This window comes from Plodia interpunctella, chromosome 11 (assembly GCF_027563975.2).
Source record: "Plodia interpunctella isolate USDA-ARS_2022_Savannah chromosome 11, ilPloInte3.2, whole genome shotgun sequence".
Taxonomy (NCBI): domain Eukaryota; kingdom Metazoa; phylum Arthropoda; class Insecta; order Lepidoptera; family Pyralidae; genus Plodia; species Plodia interpunctella.
In genome coordinates, this window is record NC_071304.1 from 2,439,540 (window position 1) to 2,462,432 (window position 22,893).

A 22,893-nucleotide genomic window follows, 5' to 3' on the forward strand; every position below is an offset into this window, starting at 1 on the left:
CGCCCCGTGTGCCACTCACATAATTCCTACACTGCCTTAGATAGTTTGAATTACTCACTTAAGATACGTTATATTAATTGTGATTGGCTATCGAGGCATTTTTGACATTGGTTTTCGTAATAATAATAATTCTCAAAATAATGGACTAATTCTCAAAATAATACTAAATAATGGACTGGCACAAAGTTGAATTGTTAAAGTTATTTGTTAGGTACTAAATAAAACCATATATAAAATCTAAAAATACTTTTATTTATTACAAAAAATACGATTGCTAGTTTATTACGAGATTTATACAACAACATGCTTTAATATAGTTTAATATCTAGGTATTATAATAGGTTAGGTGTATCAAGGCATTGCTGTGATAGATTGTAGCAACCAAAATGTCATAAAATCTATATAAGTATCATACAAACGTGTGCTTGAAATAATGCACTTCCAAATTATGGACAAATGGTTTTAATAATTATATTACAAAGTAGCAGAATAAAATATGAAAGAGATTATTGTGAGATTTCATAATTCACATGAAGACGTGGACTTTAATAATATAGGTACCATTTTATGTATGCTTTAAATAAATATTTTTTCCAATTATGTAATGCTAGCTGCACTTCGCTACCGTGGGATACCAATATAAGTATGTAATGCTAGCTGCACCATGTGACTTCGCTACCGTGGGATATATTCTACCAACGTGCTAAATTTCTCGGAAATAAATGCGCGATTCAGTAACAAACATAAGGACATTCAAACTTATACATATGTTGTGTACAATATAACTAGGATTGCCGAAAACATTAACTTGTTTTTAATAATTTTAATGACATTCTGGTTCACTCATTTCAGTTAATATTGTCCAACTACCTATTGTCCAATTAATGCATTCAAATAAATTATGCAAATAAATTATTCTATAAAAAATATTTTTCGACCTCAGTCAGTTTCGTACCCTATACTATAATGTAATTAAAAGAGTTGCATTGTAAGAAAAAATTTAGTGATTTAAAGTAAGGAGAGTGACGAAAAACGACGATTTTGACACCTTTGGTATCAGTACTATCAGTGATGTCAACTTGTCTACACAAACTCCGCTAGAGAGATATGTGTTATATCCATTATCCAATAGAATTTAAAATGTTGTTGTTTGCACCGATTGTAGCGACACGTCGACGTGTCGTGTCGTCTAATATGTCTCTTTGTGGTGAACTTATTTATACAAATAAACATAATTATTAACAAAACTGTTTGGTCTTCCCAAACAGTTTTGTTAATAATTATGTTAACCGGGCAAACACTGGGCCATATCAGCAGTAATATGTAATTTAGCAGATTTCTGGTCCATTTGTGGTGAATTTAATTATAATTTATAATACAAAATAAACATAATTATTAACGCGCATATCGCTTAGTTAAAAATAATATCAAATTAGTACAGTCGAGTGCAGATAAACCTAACCCCCCCACCTATTTAACTTACTATACCATAGGCTAAGTTTGTCTGCCCCCGACTGTACAGTCGACAGCACATTAACCTACCAAAAATCATTGCAAATATCACCCCTATTACTATTAATGATAACTTGATGTGCGGTTGACTGTACATTATTTCATTGCGTTTTGACACAATTTTTTACAAATATAGTTTTGTTTATTGCACTAATTAAAATATTATATATTTTTAAATCTCCTGAGATAGAATAATGTATACTTAAATGTACTTAAAACTATGTCTTTTTAGTCCATTTATGGTCGTTCAAATCAAAAGGAACCCTATGGCACTGGCACTTAGGCTTTTATTGCTGTAGTTCGAATACAAAACAACGGCAATAATGTCGACAGTGCCGGGCGCCATAAGGTCCATTTTGATTTGAACAACCACATTTTGGCTCAATAACTAAAATACATGCGTTTTATTGACACGTAATTGTTTGACTGAAAGTTATTATAAACCATTATCAGATTTATTGTTTATAGCATAGAAGGTAAATATAACAAATTTAATTAAAAAGTTAATACTGCGACCATTTGTGGTTTAAAAACACGTTTTCAAGGTAAGTCGCAAAAATACGTTTTCAAGGTAAACTTAAATCAAAATAAGGTACTTGGCGAAATATACAAACACAATATATTTATAGGAACCGTTAATATGCAATTCATAGTCACTTATTAAATATCTTTAAAATAATATCTTTAAAACATAATTTAAATTGTTCATTATTATGATCACTTGAAGTAAAATTGTGAGTTTTATTAACACTGTATAAATAATGAAATTCCACATGGATAAATAAAAAGCCATTATACAGAGAGGCTTTTTAAATACAAGATACATTTCTAATTGAGCTCAAACATTTTCAAATGCCAAATTGTATAGGACAGCATTTTTGTAATTTTTTTATTGTAGATTTCTTTGGATACCTACTCTTAGTGCTGTCACCCAAACCTGCTATAAAAATTTGGCTGATGTTAAAAAGCCACTCGGTATAATAATTGAAAAATTCCCCCGTTTTCGACGACATTTTTATTTAATAGTCGTTTAAAAAATTGAAATATCACGCAATAGTCACTACTCTCGACTATGATGATACAGTGGAATAAACGTGTATATAAGTAGTTTTATAAAAAAAACATCAAAATATTATGCTTAACATCCTTGGAATGTCTTTGGTAACAATATTTTGTACTTATGATAAAAATTGATACATAATTGTGATGTGGTCATACCAAATATTGCGAAATAAAATTTATAACAATTTGGCAGTTTACAATACTTCTTATTAAAGTCCATTGCACTTTGTTGCTGGTAAATATACATTTGGGCTTAAAATAAAAAAAAGGAGATCAATTTAGTCACTGAGCAAAGCTTTGAAAAAAAGCATAAAATTACTAACTAAAGTCTGATCACAGAAATTTAATTTATTATTAGGTTTAATGGAAATGCTCACCTCTGCTACATATGTGTTATCCAAACAGCAAGTTTAATTCTGTAATTATAAAATTGTGGTAAAACTGTCCTATAGAATACTGGCCACACATAAAGCCTAACTTTTACTGAAAACGATAATTCGAATTTATATATAATCTTATTTTGTGATAAAGTCATTGAAAATTCGGATTTAGAACGGCGTAAAACAAAGTTCCCAACAGCAATGGCCGTACAGAATCGAAATTCAAATAGAGAATTGCCACGTTTAAAAAGTTATTAAAGATCAGCACAGCAAACTAATCGTTCCGTTATCGCTGCCTAATAGTAGTAATCTATTTAATGGCAACACCGCCATACAAGTTAGTACACCTTTAAATGTATCGGAGCGTAACTTGGTGCTTGAGAACGAGGCATCCTGGTTTAGTGAGGTGTGGACGCCGATGCGATTGTTGGTGGTTCCTGAGATCAACTCGTTGTAGTAGACAGACAGGCAGTGGACGGGCTCAGTGCTGCCTCTGTCGATGCACATACTACTTTATTATTGTCGTTACGTACGCTGCCAATATCCAGCTGCCGAGGTCCCTTACTCCCTACACAAACTTTGAACCCCCTTTTTACCCCCTTAGAGGATGAATTTTGAAAAATTCTTTCTTAGCATACATGTCTAGTAGCTACATGCTTACATAATACTAGCTATCTGCATGCCTAATTTCAGCCCGACCGGTCCAGTAGTTCGGGCAGTGCGTTGTTAGATCAGTCAGTGAGTCCTTTAATTGCGTTTTCTATATATAGATTTAATGACAAAACATTACTTAAAATTAAAATTAATTATAGATAGTGAAATAAAGCTCACTTGAGGTGTGCGATGAGCTCCCCATCATCCACCCTCCACAAAGCGGTGACCTGGTCCAGGCCGGAGCTCAGGATGCGGTGGTCGTCCACCGCTGTCAGCCTCAGCACCTAAACATGACACCATGAAGTCGATTATCTCTTACGAGTCCTAACTTGTGAACAATCTTCATAGAACTTATATCACAGTAACAAATCAAATATTAAATTGGACTTATTGTCTGAATAAAGAAATTTTATTATTATTATGTTGTTATTTTCTTTTCAGCCACGGGGCCATTGGGACCCGGTCCTTTGAGGCATTAATGGAGTTTATTATTATTTCAAATCTAAACACCCCAAATAAAAACTTTTATTAATCACGAGTGTAATTTTCTAAAATGTCTATTTTAATTAATATTGTTGAAAAATCATAAAATGACACGTTAAGGTTTTTCATATATTTACAATATATCCATACAACTTCTCGGCCTATTTAGTACAAAGCGGTAAAATAAGCGTTGTCAAACCGGACACAAGATGAGAGACAAAGATTATCTCTCTGTCCCGTTTCTTCTCGTGTACTTCTATTACGCGTTTCTTTTTTGTACGAACGAAACGAGAGTCGATGACTATAATTGTCTTTTTCTACGGATAAGATCATTCACCTCTCCGTCGTGAGCCTTGAAGTGCGCCATGGGCAGGCCCGTGCGCAGGTCCACGACGCACACGTGTCCGGAGGCCAGCCCCACGCCCGCCCACGCCGCCTGCCCGCCTCCGCCCCCGCCCCCGCCCACGCACACGCAGCGGATGAACGTTGTCGCCGCTTGGGGTAACTGCAACAAATGATTATATCATACGATGAATAAATATTACCAATAAATACAATGAATATATAAGTCATCGTCAGACTATGCCAGACGCCCTTTGAAGCCTAAAGGTCGTTAGGACCCGGGTTCGATCCCTGGTCAGGTCAGAATTATTCCCTTCTGATTGACCTGGGTCTTTGATGCTTCTTCTTTTAGAGTGTGTTATTGCTAACACTTATTTTAGATTTTATTCAAGTCGCGTAAAAGCATCTTGGACGCCTGAGTTGAATTAGTTACCCATAACACAAGTCTCGAACTTACTTTGGGGCTAACTCAATCTGTGTGATTTGTCCATATACGTATGTAGGTAGAGCAATAGATAAGTTGATTCCTGAGAAAGATATAGACGTAAAATTTGTTATATTTTTACACAAGCGAAGCCGGGACAAGCCGCTAGTTAATAAATAAAATAGGTTTACTTTTTGACTTAATTATAAATACCCTGCACGGGTGACACAAATGACCTTGAGATCGTGCGTGTCCCTCGCAGCCCTGACGTCGACCAATCGCAGCGTGGTGTCCGTGGTGGCTGCTAACAAAGCGGCTGAACCACCGCCCAGGGCGAGTACTGCACTCACGGGGCTTTTAATGTGCTCCAACTGATCGGAGAGGAAAAATTTTCTATTCACAAAAAATATATGTCCATCTATATAGATAATATTTAAGTGTAAGATAGATACATAAAAATATTTTTTTCTGTTGGGAGACAATCAATTAATAACTTTTCTATTCACAAAAAATGTTCCCCCCCCCTCTTTAGTTTTTATGTTTTTTCTACAGTTTACACTCAAACTTTATAATCTACGTTTGATTAAGGTGTATTTTTCTGCCAAATTACAGTATTCTCACACTAATAGTCTTGGAGCTAAGCCGTTGACGGACGGACAGACATGACGAAAGTATAAGGGTTCCTTGTTTACTTCGGAACTCAGAAAAAGGTGGAATCACGCTTTAAGCTAAATATGGTTTGTCCACGGGTTTTGTCACTATCGCATTACAATATTGTAAATATTTAATATTGACAGAACGAGACAAAACATGTGCTAATTAACAACTTCATTCGTTTAGCTCGTTTAACTTTTAGACCCAAATACTATCTGTGATTATTGTAAATACCTGGGAAACGGTTCTTTCCATAAAAGGGTCCCATATATGCACTACTGAGTCGGTTGAAACAGCCAATCTCAGGGCTGGAACGAAGGAGAGAGACACAACACCCTTCTTGTGACCCGTGTACGCCCAGTTGCAAGTTGATGTCGCGTTGCCGTCACCCTGGTAGACAATAATGACCTTTATATTTTATGTAATAGGGTTGGTATTTGTGTGGTAACTTCAGACGAGTTTAGGTTTAGTGTTTTTTTAAACCTTCGCGCTTTGAATACGTAATTTATAATAACAGGACTTAGCACGAAACTTATTTAATGTAGCTGACGTTTCAACGACCTTGTAGTCGCCGTGGTCGCAGCCAGACTGGAGTATTTGCGGTGGTGGATGCAGATTCTCAACAATCACACAACCGGTACTAGTTTTTATAAAATCACATTAGGATCGGTGCACATTGATAAAAAGTCGGTGTTTTTAATACTGTCTTCCAGTGGCGAAGCCTCCATACAACACGATTCCTGCCGGCTTACCTTGACAGATTCTAATATATCTATTTTTTTATTATTAACAATAATAGCTTACCCCCGCGGTCTACTCTTAGAAAAATCCTTACTAGTTACTATAAGTATGTAAGCCGACGAACGATCGCATTACCTACCTTAGTAATATTAAAAACGAGCCCATATAAAACGACAATTTTATCGTGAGCCACATAATTACATTGCGCGCTTTCTAAAGACATTCTTTAATATCGTAATACTAAATACGCAATGCACTTGAAATCGCGCAAACGCACACATAAGATTTTACTATCGCGCCTCGGTCACGACAACCCGCCTATGTTTTTGGGAATTTTAAGAATTAGGATGAATGAAATTCACACATGCTTAATACCACTACATAGAACCAATCGTCGATATACGGCGACCTATAACCCGATCTCATCTTCGCCTCCCAATCTTTTTGTAGCAGGTATTAAGGATTTGATTGGCTTGGCAACTATTACCCAATCAGAGCGATTCTGCCTAGTGTCCTGTCAAAATCAGTCACACTCATTAGTTAACGCGCGCATTTGCATTGCACAGGTTTTTTTATGCTAATTTATTTGTTGTGATTTGTATTGTGTTTGATTGTGAAACTTAAAAAATCAAAAATAGTGAAATTTTACTTGCCTAGAGTGTATTGTGCGTAGTTTTTCTGTAAAGGTTTGTTTGTTTTTATTGTTTTTGTCGTCACATAGGTCGTAGTACGTATATGAGAAATTTACGCGTTATCCGTGTTTTTGATCCGGCTTTACCTCTATTTTTTTTTCACGCCACGCCACTGCTGTCTTCCTAAAAAGAAAAAATTATTCGAACCTGGTTCCTCAAGCACCACAGCCGCACAGTCTTGTCCTTAGCGCCGCTCATGAAGCTGCCCTCGTTGTCCAGACAGTATATGGACTTGACCGCCTGCGTGTGACCCACAAACGTCTGCAGCTTGATCTGTTTCAAGTTGAATCTATTCTCTTTCTCCGGACGCCCGATCTCATGTTCCCAGTAGATCAGCCAATCGCCGCGGAGGTGGCTACAATATTTTGAAAAATATAAAATTTTTACTGAAATGACGGAAAGTCCGTGCAGTCACGTCGGAACTTCAATGAGTACAAATCTACAAAAAAAAAATATTTTACATTCAGCTTTGCGAAATATGAGCAAATCATTATGAGATCAAATGGATTTGTGTTGGCTTCAAAAAATCCTTGTGATATACATTATAGAACACATACAAATATACATATACCAAGTAATTATCACGTCCCCTACGAGGATAATGATTTCACACTCTCTTACAATATTCCCATATGCAAGTTTATTTACTCAAATGCAAAGCTGAATTCTTCGCGAGTGTACTGATAAATATAGATTATCTACACGATATAAGTAAAATGTAAGTTTTGTATATTTGGTATTATTTTATTTATACGCAGCCCTAACAGTTGTCAAGGCATGATATGAGCCAAGCCATATTCTTACTAGACATAATTTACTTTTCTAGCTTGCTTAACGGCTGAAGGGAGCTTTAATATCAGTTTCTTTAGCACACACGATTATTCGTCACATTTCACTCTTACTAAAACACGTTTTTCCCGCCGGAATTTAAAACTGAACAATTTCCTTCTTGTATCTAACCCATAACTAATCAATACTCACCGATTACTCTTAACCCCATTGTCCATCTTATACGCGACGACATCAAACCCTTGTCCACTACCATCGGTCTTCTCCACTGCATCGGTGGCGACATCTATCCGATTGCCGACTAACGTGACGTTGGAGCCGAAGCTGTTCGAACTCGATATGTGGTCCATTACGATGTCGGACTTGGTAGGGGTGATATCGATGCCCTTGCGACTGATTGGCTCGTCGCTGAAGGAGGATTGTACACGTTTTTCTGAACGGGTGTTATGGGGTGAACTGAAATTATATAAATTTGCGCTTTAACTGGCTCAATTGTAATCAAAATATATTTCTATATGTTTGTAAAAAGTAGAAAACAAATGAGGTTGCTGTCTGCTCTTGGCTGGCAACACTGGAAGCTAATGAATCAATCATGATTATTCGATTTAGTTTTGCAATAAATTTCATACATAGTACATTTATAAAAATCTGTTTTATACTCTTCATAAACAGACAACCCACACCTACATCACTTAAGGATTCATTCACGTAAAAAAAATTAAAAAATGCCTATTATTCCCGGGCCCTTTAAGCGAATTTTATAGCGGATTTATATTCGCAGTAACACGCGCGTATCGCCGCCGTGAAAACACGCAACGTGTTAAACTGTCAACGTGTTAATTTAACTCACCTAATCCCGTGACTCTGCTCGTACTTAAGACACAACGCTCGGATCGTGTCGATGTTATTCAACGAGCGCTCCATGGTGTCGGCGCCGACGAAGTTAGCGAACGTCGTGTACGCGCAGTACGCAAGCTGCTCGTCGAAGACCATTAGTAGCTCCTCTTGGGCCTGGAATACATTTTTTCTATAATAAATTTAATCGGCATCCGCGGAAGACCATCGCCGCGACCCACACGTTTGGGTAGCACGCTTTGTGTGTTTTAATTGTAATTTGATCCTTACTAATATTATAAATGCGAAAGTAAGTTTGTTTGTGATCTCTTCACGATCTATCTACTCAACAAATCTTATTGAAATTTTGAATACATATAGTTTGAAGTGTGGAGTAGGATATAGGATACCTTGAAAGCAGTAAGCCAATGCGGTACATTGCTGCGCTGATATTCTGCAAGTCCCTCTTAGTTGCGGTAAATAAAAGCACTAATACATAGTATGGAATGTTCCCGCTTTCGCCTCGTGTCTTTGGGAGACAGTGTGGAGCTGGCATAATATTTGTGTGACAGTTTGAACAACACATATTGGATAAGGTACTTGCATATGTATATAATACTCGCGCCCAGTCCCGGTTTCGCTCGGTTAAAACCATAATAAATTAAACATCGAAACCTTTCTCAGGAATCATACTTTTTTGTTTAAAGCTGTTTGAGTCCCACTGCTGGGCATAAGCCTCCCCTAACTTCCTCCACGCATTCCTATCCTTTGTATTCTCTTGCCATTTTTTGTCAAAATTTTTTAATCAATCACACTATCATTTTGCACACTATCATATATGTTAAAAACCCGCATCAAAATCTAATTAAAGTTTTAAAGATCTAAGCATACATAGGGACAGACAGCGGAAAGCGAGTTTGTTATATAGTATGTAATGATTGCGGTCAAATAAGGTAGATACGAGTAATATCTGACAGTGAGCGTGGCGGGCCCGGGCGGCGTGCAGCCCAGGTCCGGCAGGTCTGCGCGCACGCAGCGCCCGTCGCGCACCGTCCACTCCGCGGTGCTGCCGTCGCGGCAGATCTCCAGGAACCCCTCCTTCTTCAGGTCGAATTGCTCGCTGTCAGAACTCTACATTGCAAACGTTTCAATTAAATAAAATTAAAAAAAAAAACACTGAATATAAAAGAAGACACTGAATGACTGACTGACTGACATATCAACGCACAGCACAAATCACTGAGTCTAGAAACTTCAAAATTAGCACGTAGGTTCCTTATGCGGTCTAGGGGTGCACTAAGAAAGGATTTTTCAAAATTCATCCTCTAAGGGGGTAGAAAAGGGGTTCAAAGTTTGTCTGGGGAAAACAGATCAGTTAAAGGGTCTAAATATTTCACTGAAGATAAAACCACGCGGGCGAAGCCGCGACCAAAAGCTAGTCTTTCGTAAGTTATGAACACGAAAGACTAATAATTACGATAAATACTAAAAATTACAAATAACAATAAGTTTGCTGCAGGCTTCCAAAGCGCAGATGAAAAAGAAGCGGCGCAAGAAACTTCACCGCAGCCTTTTCTACAAAACACTAATGAAAAATAAAATACCAAAATTACCTTCCCTGCGGTTTCTTCTTGCTTTGGCCAGTTGTCAATTTTCCCGCTAGCTTTATCGAATGCCAGGAAGAATCTGAAACGACGAATATTTTGAAGTAATAGTGTCCCGTATTGATTAAAAGCAAACTAGAAAGAGATAGACATAAACATCTCAACTAAGTTTTTAATCGACTTCAATACTTTTTATACCAGCTGAACTCAGACACATACTGACACTAATATGTGAACATTGCGTAGTACAAGAGCTTTTATTTACCAGCGATGTATACAGTTTAGAAAAGTGTTCGACGACAGTATTGACCCGGCATTACAATCAAAATCGCCAGATTCATTCACGACCTCCGTGGCCTAATGGTCATCATGCCGGACTGCTGCACTGGAGGTCCCGGGTTCGATCCTCGGTCAGATCAACATGGAAAATTAACTATTTCAGATTGACCTGGGTCTTGAATGTTTATCTATATGTTATAAAATATAGTGTGGTTGAGTTAGTATCCCATAACACAAGTCTCGAACTTACTTTGGGACTAGCTCAATCTGTGTGATTTGTCCATACATATTTATTATTTATTTACTATTTGTTTCTCCTTTTGGCATTCACGGCACATTGTCCGAGAGGCTTTGAGAGGCTCACGTGGGGACACGGATCCAACACGTAGAGGCTTTTGATTTTGATGTTGTGTAGGTCTATTATTATTATTATTCAGACTCATGCTGCCAGCTATATCAAAAGACCCAGAACAGATACTGAATCACCCGAACCAGCTGGCGGTGCAACTCTCTATCCCGGAACCTTGCGCCGGCTTAAAAAATGCCGGGTCATCTTTGACTAGAATCTTAAAACTGGGAGCAGCACCTCGCACGCTTGGATGCTCACAACCCATTTGCTTATAGACAGATTGATTGCATATGTTGCTCAAAAACAAAAATATTATTCAGATGACATCAGAGCCTCGTGGTCGGCGCGTACCTCTGCAGCGCCGGCGCGGCCAGATGCAGGCGCGTCATCTCGGGGCCCACGCGCAGCGCGAGCGCGTGCAGCGCGGCCAGCAGCTTGCGCGCCAGCGCGCCGCGCGCGCGCGCCCCGCTCGGGTACGCGCAGCGCGACGTCGCCGCCAGCCGGATGCCCGGCTGCAGGATCGTCTTTGGGAACGTGTCCTGTTCCGAGGCGTATCCGCAATTGAGTATACTCGTATCGCTGGGTCTTGATATTTTTATTCTTTAAAGGTAGTTCTCAGTTTTTCGACCGCTCCCACCGCGCAGTCATTACCATCTGTCAATTTTCTTATGGTTGGTTCATTTCCAAAATCAATATTGACATTACCGCAGTACAGATTAATAATTTTACAGTCAGATAGTAAAAGTAATTGTCTTTGATAAAATTTGAAAAATGGTAATGACAACGCAGACGCAGCGGTCGAAACGCTCGGAGAAACCCTAACCTAGCCCAAAACCCCTTCCACACGATACAATTTGATTGCCGATTGAATTGGGTACGATCTGATCGTCCGTCCACACGTACACAACTACATACGCCAATTTCAGTATTTGATTGAACAATCCCGAAACGGGCGATACCCACCACCCGATGACCTTGAATTTCATATTTCCTTCCACACGATCCAATTTGATTGTCAATCTAATCAAATTGGGCGTAAAATTGAGTCGCGTGAAAGGGGTTTTAATTGAAAGTGGAAGCACGAACCCGATACTAGTGAAATATTGGACCGGTGGGACATTATGGGATCTCGAGTCAAAAATCATTCAAAACTGTATATACCAAAATTTTACTTAAATCAGTTTTCTAAACGCCTATTCCACTACTCTGATTAAATATTATATTGTAATCTGACAGATAAAGTAATCTGCTTAAGACACTACTATCCACATTGCCCATTGCACATTGCACATTGTAATTTTTTTATTTCTTTCATAATTCTTTAAAGCAAAATGAATTTAAATGACACCAACCTGAAGTTGCTCCATGACCTTGACATCGGACATGTACGGCAGCAGGTACTTGACCAGCTGCAGACACGCGACCACGCCGCCCTCTAGCGGCGCCGACAGGCGGCGGCGGCACGATGCGATCAGCTCCCCCATGTGGGGCAGGTATTGGAAGATTATCAGCTGTTCTCCGTACATTGCTATAGGAAACACAACTTTGTTTGACAAATTAAAAAGCACACGACTTTCAATATTCATTTCGCTACAACTTTTGAACGGCTGAACCGATTTTGATCACATATCTAAGAACCACCGCATAAAAATTAACTATCAAATAAAAAAACGCATCCAAATCGATTCACCCCTTGATGAGCTACGGTGTCACGTACGCAAACAGGAAGACAGACACACATAACGGTCAAACTTATAACACCCCTCTTTTTGCATCGGGGGTTAAAAAGGGAATTTTTGTCTATGTAAAGGAAACAAAGGGAGAAAAGTCATAATGATTTTCTCTATGTAAAAACATGGTATCAGCGTTCTGGCTATGAGCAGATGAGTTGTGAGAAATTTGAGGTTTTTGTGATTGTGGAAATAACTTTATCTTATTTTTAGCTGAATCCAAGTTATCTAGTTCAATCGATGTTTCAATATATTCATACTATACAGAATGATGAGGCCAGTCGTTCTGGATGTATTTCCATTACAAAAAAGTGATTTATTTAAAAACTATTATGAAATATGCGTATGTTTAATTACTGAAAAGCTGGCACGCAAGTGTAATGTGACGTATGCTAATATATTGATTTTTGATATGTATATTAGCACATTACAATTAAATTATGTTATCCTACTAATATCATGCAAAATCTACGTTATATAATTGACGGATTGTTATGAAATTTGGCACACGGGTAGAATATAACCTGGCATAACACTTAGGTTACTTTTTATCCCGAAATTACCACGGGAACGCATGCACGGGGCGCAGCTGGTTTCTGATAAATTGTTTAATTTGCAATGATGCTAAGATTTTATGTTTAAAATGAATATTACAAGTATGGTATACAACAATTTAAAACAAAAAAAATAACTTACCGACAATAGCAGTGAGGCACTTTATAACCTTTATTGCATTTCTGTCCCCAACCACTCGACTGTTGATCACCGAGATCTCATCAAATTCGTCCTTATCATCACCCTCCCACGGCGATAAATTCTCCTTTCCAATGTAACACAAGGTCAGCATCTTCAGCAAATTCCTTGTTATATACCTGCAAGTAAGTACTGGGCCCAATCTATGAGCTAACCATATCAGGCTTTCGGAACTCATGTCAGAAATCTTATAATAACTATTGTCCCCAAACGCTCGACTTATCTCTTCCTCGGTCATTGAAACACTGTGAGGAATGTTCTCGAAAAGTTTGCTAAAATCATGTGGCTTCTTCCTCAATTCCGCGTTCGATTCTTCTTCTCCGAAATGCAAGTAACTGGTGAACATTGGCTTATTTGGAATATCTACTGACGGAGATAAGACAGTTTTAGATGACGTCACTGCTTCATTTTCCTCTTTACTAATTACGATGTTAAGGTTTTTAGGTGTTGGGAAGAAAGTTTTGGAGCTAGAAGGAGATAGAAAATCAGTTGAAGGAGAGGGCGTTTTAATCGCGTCTAATGTCGTGGAGTTGGCGGAACTAATAGAATCAGCAGGCGATTTACTTCTAGTATTACGACTGGGAAGACCCTCTTTATCAGTCTCAAAGTGAAACATCTCATTTTCACTGCGATTATCGCCATCCTTGTCTTTCCCGCTTTCATTTGCATCTACTGTCCTCATTTCTACATTTGGTGTAGTTATTTGTTCGGAGCCGTAAGACGTATCGGGGGAGAAAATGTCTGTAGTCGTCGACAAGGCATTTTTGACGTTATCGTCTGAGTATCTAGGTTTCTTATTGATTGCTCTACTGTGGCACAAATGACCGGGAGTGCCGACATCGGCGTCGAAATCTTTATAACCACCGACGGCTTCTACTAAATGTTGTGTGAATTTGTCTAAGAAGCATTCGAGGCCAAGTCTGACCATGAGTTGGAGAAGAAACACGTTATGGTATAATTTGACGAATTTCTGTTTATTCGTCGCTCCGCTGGGAGCAGTAGTGGGATCAAACTCGGTCATTTTATGTTCTAACCTGTCCGCCATCATGTAATCATCGTCGTAAAGCTTTAGGATGTGGTCTAGAAGTTTCCGTCTCGTCTCCGCTGGTCCCAACGCTTTGCTGACAGTGTCGAACAAATACCAGGCGGCTAACACTGAAGTGTCTTTATTACTTAACAACTCTATGTAATGCGACAAGAAAATATCTAATACGTCGAACTGATTATTGCAACTTATTTGGTTGAGGATCACGTCTAAATGAGCGGCGCAAGTTTGAATCTTCCCTTCAGCAATTTTTTGACTAAAATGAAGCTTACTCTTGTCGATGTTTTGGTACTTTTCGCACTGAACGCCATCACACTCGTACATGTATAGAATATTCAACTCATTGCTCGTCAACTCGTATTCGTGAAGCGTGCCCAACAATTTGTATAGTGTGTTAAAACTCTGCGGGAACGGAATCAAATGCTGCATTAACAAAGGCTGTAGCAGCTGAGTCGGAGTTGGTGGAGGTAAACCTTTATCTGTAATAACAATCTTTTTCATCGGCTCATCTTTTTTCTGAGTTAACTCACTTTTGAAACTCAAGCTTGGCGGCTGGACATTTAGTAATAAAGAAGCTATATAACTGACGCATTTTGGTAGCGAATTAAAATTGTATTTCAACACAGTGCGGCAACTGTTGTATCTTACAGTGAAATTATCACAATTCGTCCGTAAAGCTCTCATGTGCTGGTGCAGGAATATTTCCACAATAAGACACCCAATAACTAACATGTCTTGCCTTCGACTCTCCGTCACAAACTGCTTGTACACCGCGGCGTCGGTCGTATATCTCGTGTTAAACGACCTGTTCTTTCTCTCTTTAAGAACGCTATCCAAATGTGGGTCTTGGGTGAATTTTTTCAAATAAGTCTGATCGTACGACGCTAAGAACATGTGGTTGGTGTAAGCAGTGTTATCGGAAGTTTTTTCTGTTACAAATTCGGCTTTCTTCGTATCCTGCATGGGGAATAAGTTCAAGGTCGTGACAGATTCTCTATTTTTCTCCTTGTCTTCGGCCTTGGTGAAGAAGGATTTGCTTCTAAACTGGTCTAGAGACTCCATGGCCTGTATTGAGGCGACTGGGTTGAACTCTTTGGGTAAGTATATGATTCCTTTGCCTAACTCGGACCTTTGGACCCTGTAGTGCCTCGAGTGTGAAGCGTGAGCTTCGCTCGTGGTTGAGTCTTCTGGGCCCTGAAAATTTATCATGATGGTTTAAAAAATTAATATTACAATCAGTACGGACGTCATAAGCAAGAAGGGAGTACCTATCCAAGTGTCTCCCAACATTTTTTTCGAAATTGTAATTTGCAAAAATGCAATTTGGCAGTATTTGTGTTGTATTCTGGAAAAAATCTGAAATATTTTTTTTTTCTAATAGAGTGGCGTCCTGGCCGAGAATATGCCCATTACATATCCTCCCGACTATAGACACAAACTAGGCAATAGGAATCAATGGCTATCTAATAGTGGCTTAAACAATTGGATTATGATAGCACTGAAAACATTTTTAAAATTGTAAAGTGAATAATGGTATTAATGTATCTGATAGTCACTGTCATTGTAATAATAATATACTTATATGTTATAACTATAAAGGGGACCTGGTTTCCCCAGTGCACAAGTTAGATTTAATAATCTCTCAGTTTGTTATATATTATATGTTATTATTCCTCAACTTGTGGAGTAAATAAAGATATTTTATTATTATTATGGCATTCTCAAAGAAGGTTGAGGCAGGCGGCAGGCAGAGCCGAATCCTCAAGATTTTTACGTTTTAATTTCTACACTGACGCTGGCCTTCACGGCGTTACTGCACCCAGATGATAGAGAGAAACAGAGAGAGAGAGAGAGAGAGAGAGAGAAAATAACACTTTGAAACCTGTGTGGAGAGTGAGCGTGCACGGGAACCACTCTTGTGCCTGGAACGCGTGTGATGCGAGGGCACGTGCAGCCGGGACACGTGCTGCGGCAGACTGCTGGATTCTTCCTCATCGTCGGAGATGTCGTCCGAGCTGTCCGCCTTCACCGGCTTTCCTGTAAGTCAATACAATTTTAAAAGCTTTTTTTACTTACAATAATAATACAAGAAATAAGCCGGGGGCTTACCATCGTTTCTTAACACCATCCACTTGGCGACCTAAACTGATCCGCACCGCAAATTCGTACCATCGACTTAATTTTTAGTATGAATGCGATTCATTTTAGGTTCCTATATTGAACTGAGTTGCATTGGATTCGTTACGTAAACGTAAATGATAAATAAATAAATAAATATATTATGACAAATCACACAGATTGAGCTAGGCCCAGAGTAAGTTCGAGACTTGTGTTATGGGATACTAATTCAACGATACTATATTTTATAACGCATACATATATAGATAAACATCCAAGACCCGGGCCAATCAGAAAAAGATCATTTTCCATCATGACCCGACCGGGGATCGAACCCGGGACCTCTCGGTCCAGTGGCAAGAACTTCACCACTGCGCCACCGAGGTCGTCAAAGCCGGAAACAAGAACAGAAAAAGAAATAAATGTACACTATATACTGACTGGTGTTGGTGGTCCAGTGCAGCCTGGGCGGCAGCGGGGGAGGGGCGCGGGGCGCGCGCGCGGGGTGCGGAGACCACAGCAGCTGCACGCTGTATCCCGAGCGGGGGCTCGTGTGTCCGTCCACAAGGGATAGACACACGTTCTTGGCCTTTATCGCAGCTGGGCCTGATAACCTGGAACAAACAAAGTAAAGAACGTCTAAAACGTTAACAATTTAGGAAGATTCATGCATAGAGAGAGAGAAGTTAGGTAGAGAACAGATGTCTGGCTATGCCGCTCTCGTCCAGCCCTGGAAGAAGGGGCAAACTCAAGAAATGCTGATAATGTCAAAGATGATAAACGTGCCAATGGTCTGAATAATAGGAATACCGACGACCGAACGAATTGGAGACGAAAAAGTCGAAGATCGGCTGAGGAAACAACCGGGAAAACGCTCAAATGACAAAGAGAAATATATACATCACAAATGAAAAAAAAGTGATCTAGTAATATTAATAGGAATTATTATCGTTATAAAGTAATGATTCCGAATGTAGGTCACCCGTGTAGCCTTCCAACATCAACATTCGTCGTGGGGCGCAAAACGCATCTATCGGCAGCTTTGAGTCGGCGAAATTTGACTCGCCGCTTGCAGCCGTGCCGCATGATGCACCGCGCCCCGCCGCCCGCCCCTCCCCCGCGAGGAGCCGACAACACAGACACGTGCCGCTGTAGCCGCCCGGCGCACTATCTCACCGGCCCGCCATTCAGCAGGGTAAAAAAGCTACTGAACTGCGTGAGCTTCCTCGCAAGGACCTCAAGGCAGCGAAGCCGAAGCATTGAAAGGACCCGTGTGATGAGGAGGACTTCATCAAAGTGGAGCGGAAGTAGAAGAAGCCCATCATCCGCAATCATCACGGATCTGCCCTGACCGGATCGAACCATCTGCTGCGTCCGGAGGTGGAGGTGGAGGAGGAGGACTGATCTACGAAGGAGGAGGATGTCGTAGACTACGTGCTGAAGAAGTCAAACTTCACTCTCCGGGTCGAGCGGTTGGCATCTTGCCACAAAGTGAACTTCAATTCGTTTGTGGTTAGGGTGCCGACCCATCATCTGGAGAAATTCATGAAAGAGGACTTCAGGCCACAGGGAGTAGTGTTCCGGAGGTTCCGAGGACGACTGCCTGCTGACCCAGCGCGCCACACGTCGCCGACACTACGTGTGATAGTTTATAGTTTTATTTATATGTATGTTAGTCTGTAAGGTATTTATAATATGGGTCACTGGCATTTGTATTAGGTTTTTTATACTGTACTTACGTTATTACCTGAAATAAAATTATTTATTTATTATTTATATATTATTACTATTTAATATCAGTGAAGTGGCTTTATAAAGTGATACCAGTCTATTATTCAAAAAAAAATGTATAATAAGTGAATTTTTAAGTCAAAAATTCACTTAAACCTTTATGTCGGTGTAATAGGGCCGAATTGCTTTGAATTTGGATAGGGTGATGTACTGTAGACTGTACATCCCTGCCCTGAAATCATATTCTCAACATTAATATTTTGACATAAAAACTCACTTGTATCCGAATGTGATGTCGATCCAATGGTGCAGATTATCGGAGACGTGTGCACTCTCAAGAGCTTCTCTGTGTTTCGTTATGAAATCTTCGGCGCAAGTCGCCCACGACGGTACTCCTAGGTCCTGACGATAAATGTGATTATAAATGAATGAATTCATTAATTTGTTTATTACAACAAGCGCATATATGATAAAAATTATTTGATTGTGTCTGAAACAGTTTTTAGAGATTTCAGAAAAATTCGAAATTATTCGAATTTATGAGGTTTTTGAAGTATAATTTAGGTTTAATCATATCGTATCTCTTTTTCTTAGTACTCGCTAATGCCTCTTTTTTATTTTTCTTTTGCGAGTCTTTTGAAAGAAAATTATATAGAAATGATATCTCGCATTAACACATAGGGTACATTTTATTTGATTTGCTCAAAAAGTCTGATAGCCAATGGCGCTTTATAAAAAAGATGGCGCTACTCGTACTGTGAATAAAAACGTGAATAAAAAGTCTGGCGGCTTACCATCATCTCTAAACGCGATCCAATTTACGACCTAAACTGATCTGCATCGCAAATTCGTACCATCGACTTAATTTTTAGTATGAATGCGATTCATTTTAGGTTCCTCAATTGCCTTCCGGAACATTATGTTGAATTCCAGAAACGTTGATTCCACGAATGTTGAATTCCACAATTGATTTCGTTCTGAGAAACTTGATGGTAGGTCTACTGTTTTTTTTTACGCCTGCTCTGTATTTATTATTAATAACTAGATGTTGCTCGGGGCTTCGCTCCCGTGGGAATCTTGATATAAAATATAGCCTATAGCAATCTTGGATAATGTACCTTTCTAATTGTGAAAGATTTTAGAAATCGGTCCAGTAGTTTCGGAGATTACCCGTCTCAAACTCACAAACTCACAATCGCTTACCTAGTAATAGTAGTAATAGTATAGATTACGCGGGTAAGTAAACAAACAAATAAGAAACAAGTAAGTGAGGAAGTTACCGGCAAGTCCTCGTGTATGCTCTTGAACACGGTGGGGTCGGTGTAGAACTCCGGTATGCATTCGTCCGGGGTCCACTCCTGCACGCGCTGCACCGACGCGGGGTACTCCGCGGGCACCCACTTGTTGCGCACGTACTTGCACAGCACCCCTTTTGGGGTCCTGGATTGGAAATTTTAATGTTACCGCCACATAATGAGACTGTTGCTGGTAATGAAAAGAACAGAGACATGCAGATTGGTCTTTCAACCTTTTTTTTTTATAACAGGCATATGGCCTATAAGCGGTCACGGGTGTCACCACTACCGCTTCGCTGTCTCACAGTCGAATGAGAAGAGTAAAAAGAAGAATAAGAGTGAGAAAATTTGGCCGTCGCTGACGAATTAAATGTCTGTGTCTTTTTAGTAACAATAAATAAATTTATCTACCAGTAGGCCTGTGGTGAGGTGAGATTCATTCGGAGAAAACCATAAAAAATATTTTCTCATGAAATACACTATCTATTGATAAAAACCGTATGAAAATATATCTGATAGTTTTTGAGATTATCGCTTTCATTCAGACAGACATAATAGAGCTCTTCTTTTTATAATACTTATGTAAGGATCTAAACAATCAACTGACCTGCGAGCTAGATAGACGTAGCAGGTTATGTCGGTCAGCGCATCGGTCACGTGATGCGGGATCTGGCCCGAGCCAGCGCTGACGTCATACGTCATGTCAAGCTGGCGGTCACCCTTGTTCAGGCGGTACTTCGACTTGCTCAGGTCGCGCCAGTTCTTGCCTGGAATAAGTTTACTAAATTGTAAAATTTGTCATATTAAATACTAATTGTATTATTCGACTAAATATAACCCTTTCTCTCTCTCATCTTGCCTAAAAAATTGTCAAGACTATGAATCACTTGGTCGCCTCGTACGACATACCATCCCATGTAACACAACATATATTTATTATGTAGCCAGTTGAAGGCTATATAAATAAATATATAAGAAAATTGGTATCTATTAAAATATGAATTCTCAAAAATACTCACCACATCTTGAAGTAAAATCAGTGACCCAAGGTACCATGAAGTGAGCTTGCATATCATTGGCAGATCTTCCGGCCAACCTGTTCAAATGCAGTAAATAATCCAGGTTGGATATTCTTCCCCGCACCCACAAATTACACAGCTTCTCCAATTGCACCACATCATTACGGAAACACCACTCCTCTCCTTTCTTTCCTTGATTACTCCGTGTACTTACTGCTGGTGTGCTCTGTCTGCTCTTACTTTGTTCATAGATCAGTGACGCATCCAAACAATGAACATTATTTGTAATAGATGGCAGAATTTGTAACCACAAATTCTCAGACAAGTATATATCTTGTAAAGTCAACATACCTAAGCTCAATCCCCGATCGCACATAGCTTTTGAGACCTTCAGTAATTGATAAATTAGAAACATACCCCGAGCATAATTCCTATCAATCAGACTAGGACTAAAATTAAGGCAATCTAACAAGTTATGTTCATAGTGTCCACGATATATTACAAAGTGGTTACTATCAGTCTCTAAAATAAACAATGCGGCTAGTAGATTACTATGGGTCTCATATGATTTAGACACATGTTTATTGGTTATAATTTCTTTGTACTCATTAATTTTATTTGGATCATTCTTAATTCTAATTATATTACATCCGTAGAGCCTTAACATTACTTCGGTGAGAAGCTGATCATGCTCCATAAGGTTTACGATTGTGCTTTCTTTTGTATCATTATTCTGGCAGTATTTCTTATAGGACTCCTTCCATAGATTTCTGTGGTTGTTTTGTGAGACATACTGGAGCAACTGAGAGAATGTTATAGGGGACTCAGGAGCAGTTTCATGAAGTTTATAGCGTGGCAGTGGAAGGACTTTTGATAATTTCTTGTTAAGAACCTGCAAAATTAATAATGACATTTTTTACTATTTACATTCACAATATACTGAATTAGCTACATAATAAATCGCAGGAATTATATGTGTGAGCACCAAATTATTATCAAGTTTGGTTGTTACATTTCAATTTGTAATCACACACAAGTACCCTCATTTTTAAATTGATTGTAATTGATTAAAATAGGTATAACACTAATTTAGAAACCTAACGCTTAGAAGTCAATGTAATCACTAAACCTGGTTCTGACAGGTAAAGTATTGTTTATTTTATGGAGGTAAAAATATTAATTCCCATACATTTTACATCCATAGTAAAATTCATGTATAATAATTTATGAAAGTAGTAATAACTATTCCGCATACTTTACGTACCTTTATAAATAACTTTCGCCATGGGTAAGGAACACTTTCTCCTGGTTGCAAGGTAAAATCAACATTGTTCAGTGCGTTATCAACATCAGAGTTTTTTAACCATTTTTTCAACCAACTATTATGAACGATTACAGTAAAAGTATTTGAAGACGCTGTAGGAAATATGTTTTCACTATTTAATTCTAATTCCTTGACGATATGTTCCATTTCTTTTAATTATATGATCTTTTGTTTTGTGTTGTTATAGCGAGCGAGAGTACGAAGGTTATGCTATCATTGTCAAATGTCAATTAATTGTCACCTAGTGGTGACAGTTCCTTCAATGTAATGTTTTTATATCTGTGCCAATGTCATACAATTTTTTGAGTTCGATTATAAAATATCGATATACGCATAGAGAATAGTGACATCACTATTTTTGATGATCTCAAATCTCACTTTTGCAGAATCAATAGTGACCACAAATGGTTTCACATCGATATATATATATATATATTATAATCAGCACTCGGATCACAATCATAACCTGTTTTGATATACCTTTTGACTATGTACATTATGTACTTTTATATATTATTATAAAAAAAAAACATTGTAAGAAACAATAATGGTAAGCCGATCTGGCATGATAGGGACCAACACTGTTCAAATGAGTTTCGGCTTTTCTTCTCAGCAGTGGTCGTTCCGAAATGCCAGTAGTTTGTAGCTTGTGAGAAATAACTATAAATATAAAAATTGACGAGAAAAAGTGCCTGTGAAGGTCTAATTTCTGAATGATTGAATGATTTGAATTTGACAAATATAAGATTTTTTTTTTAAAAGTCCCACTCGACCGCGGCGGCGCGGCGGGGCCAAAACAGTAGGTGACGAGCGGGAATAACCGACATTATATTTATGAAGAATGTTCTTATATCATTGATATTGCAGTGCTATACTACTATCGATAGTATAGCTTTTTCTCAAACTATTGAGTTTAATGAAACGCTGTAGATAGTTGACTATCGAGCGGCAATATTATATGGCACAAAAATGTATTTTGTAATACAGAATGAAATAGACACTATCGGCATAAAGTTCACTACGGCTGCGCGGTGGTTTCGCCGTACGCTGCACTACACACACAGACGAGATCTGTCTGT

The 22,893-nt window shown here is 38.7% G+C and overlaps 1 protein-coding gene across 2 annotated transcripts; it reads right to left on the reverse strand.

The window, feature by feature from the left end:
- Nucleotides 1-231: 231 nt before the first annotated feature.
- On the reverse strand, nt 232-22,029 carry Wdr81 (WD repeat domain 81). Of its 2 annotated transcripts, none has more exons than XM_053751544.1 (20): nt 21,755-22,029; nt 20,491-21,382; nt 20,079-20,238; nt 19,457-19,616; nt 18,454-18,578; nt 16,887-17,059; nt 16,210-16,364; nt 13,226-15,521; nt 12,152-12,327; nt 11,151-11,338; nt 10,181-10,253; nt 9,543-9,698; nt 8,584-8,744; nt 7,926-8,189; nt 7,092-7,299; nt 5,746-5,901; nt 5,094-5,228; nt 4,429-4,596; nt 3,786-3,892; nt 232-3,447 (listed from the first exon to the last, which is right to left on the reverse strand). In XM_053751544.1, exons 1-20 carry the CDS (start codon nt 21,959-21,961, stop codon nt 3,216-3,218), a joined length of 6,192 nt encoding a protein of 2,063 aa, XP_053607519.1. In that variant the 5' UTR covers nt 21,962-22,029; the 3' UTR covers nt 232-3,215. The 2 variants fall into 2 exon arrangements, with proteins under 2 accessions (XP_053607519.1, XP_053607518.1); XM_053751543.1 differs by having other exon boundaries at nt 232-3,462.
- Nucleotides 22,030-22,893: the final 864 nt, after the last annotated feature.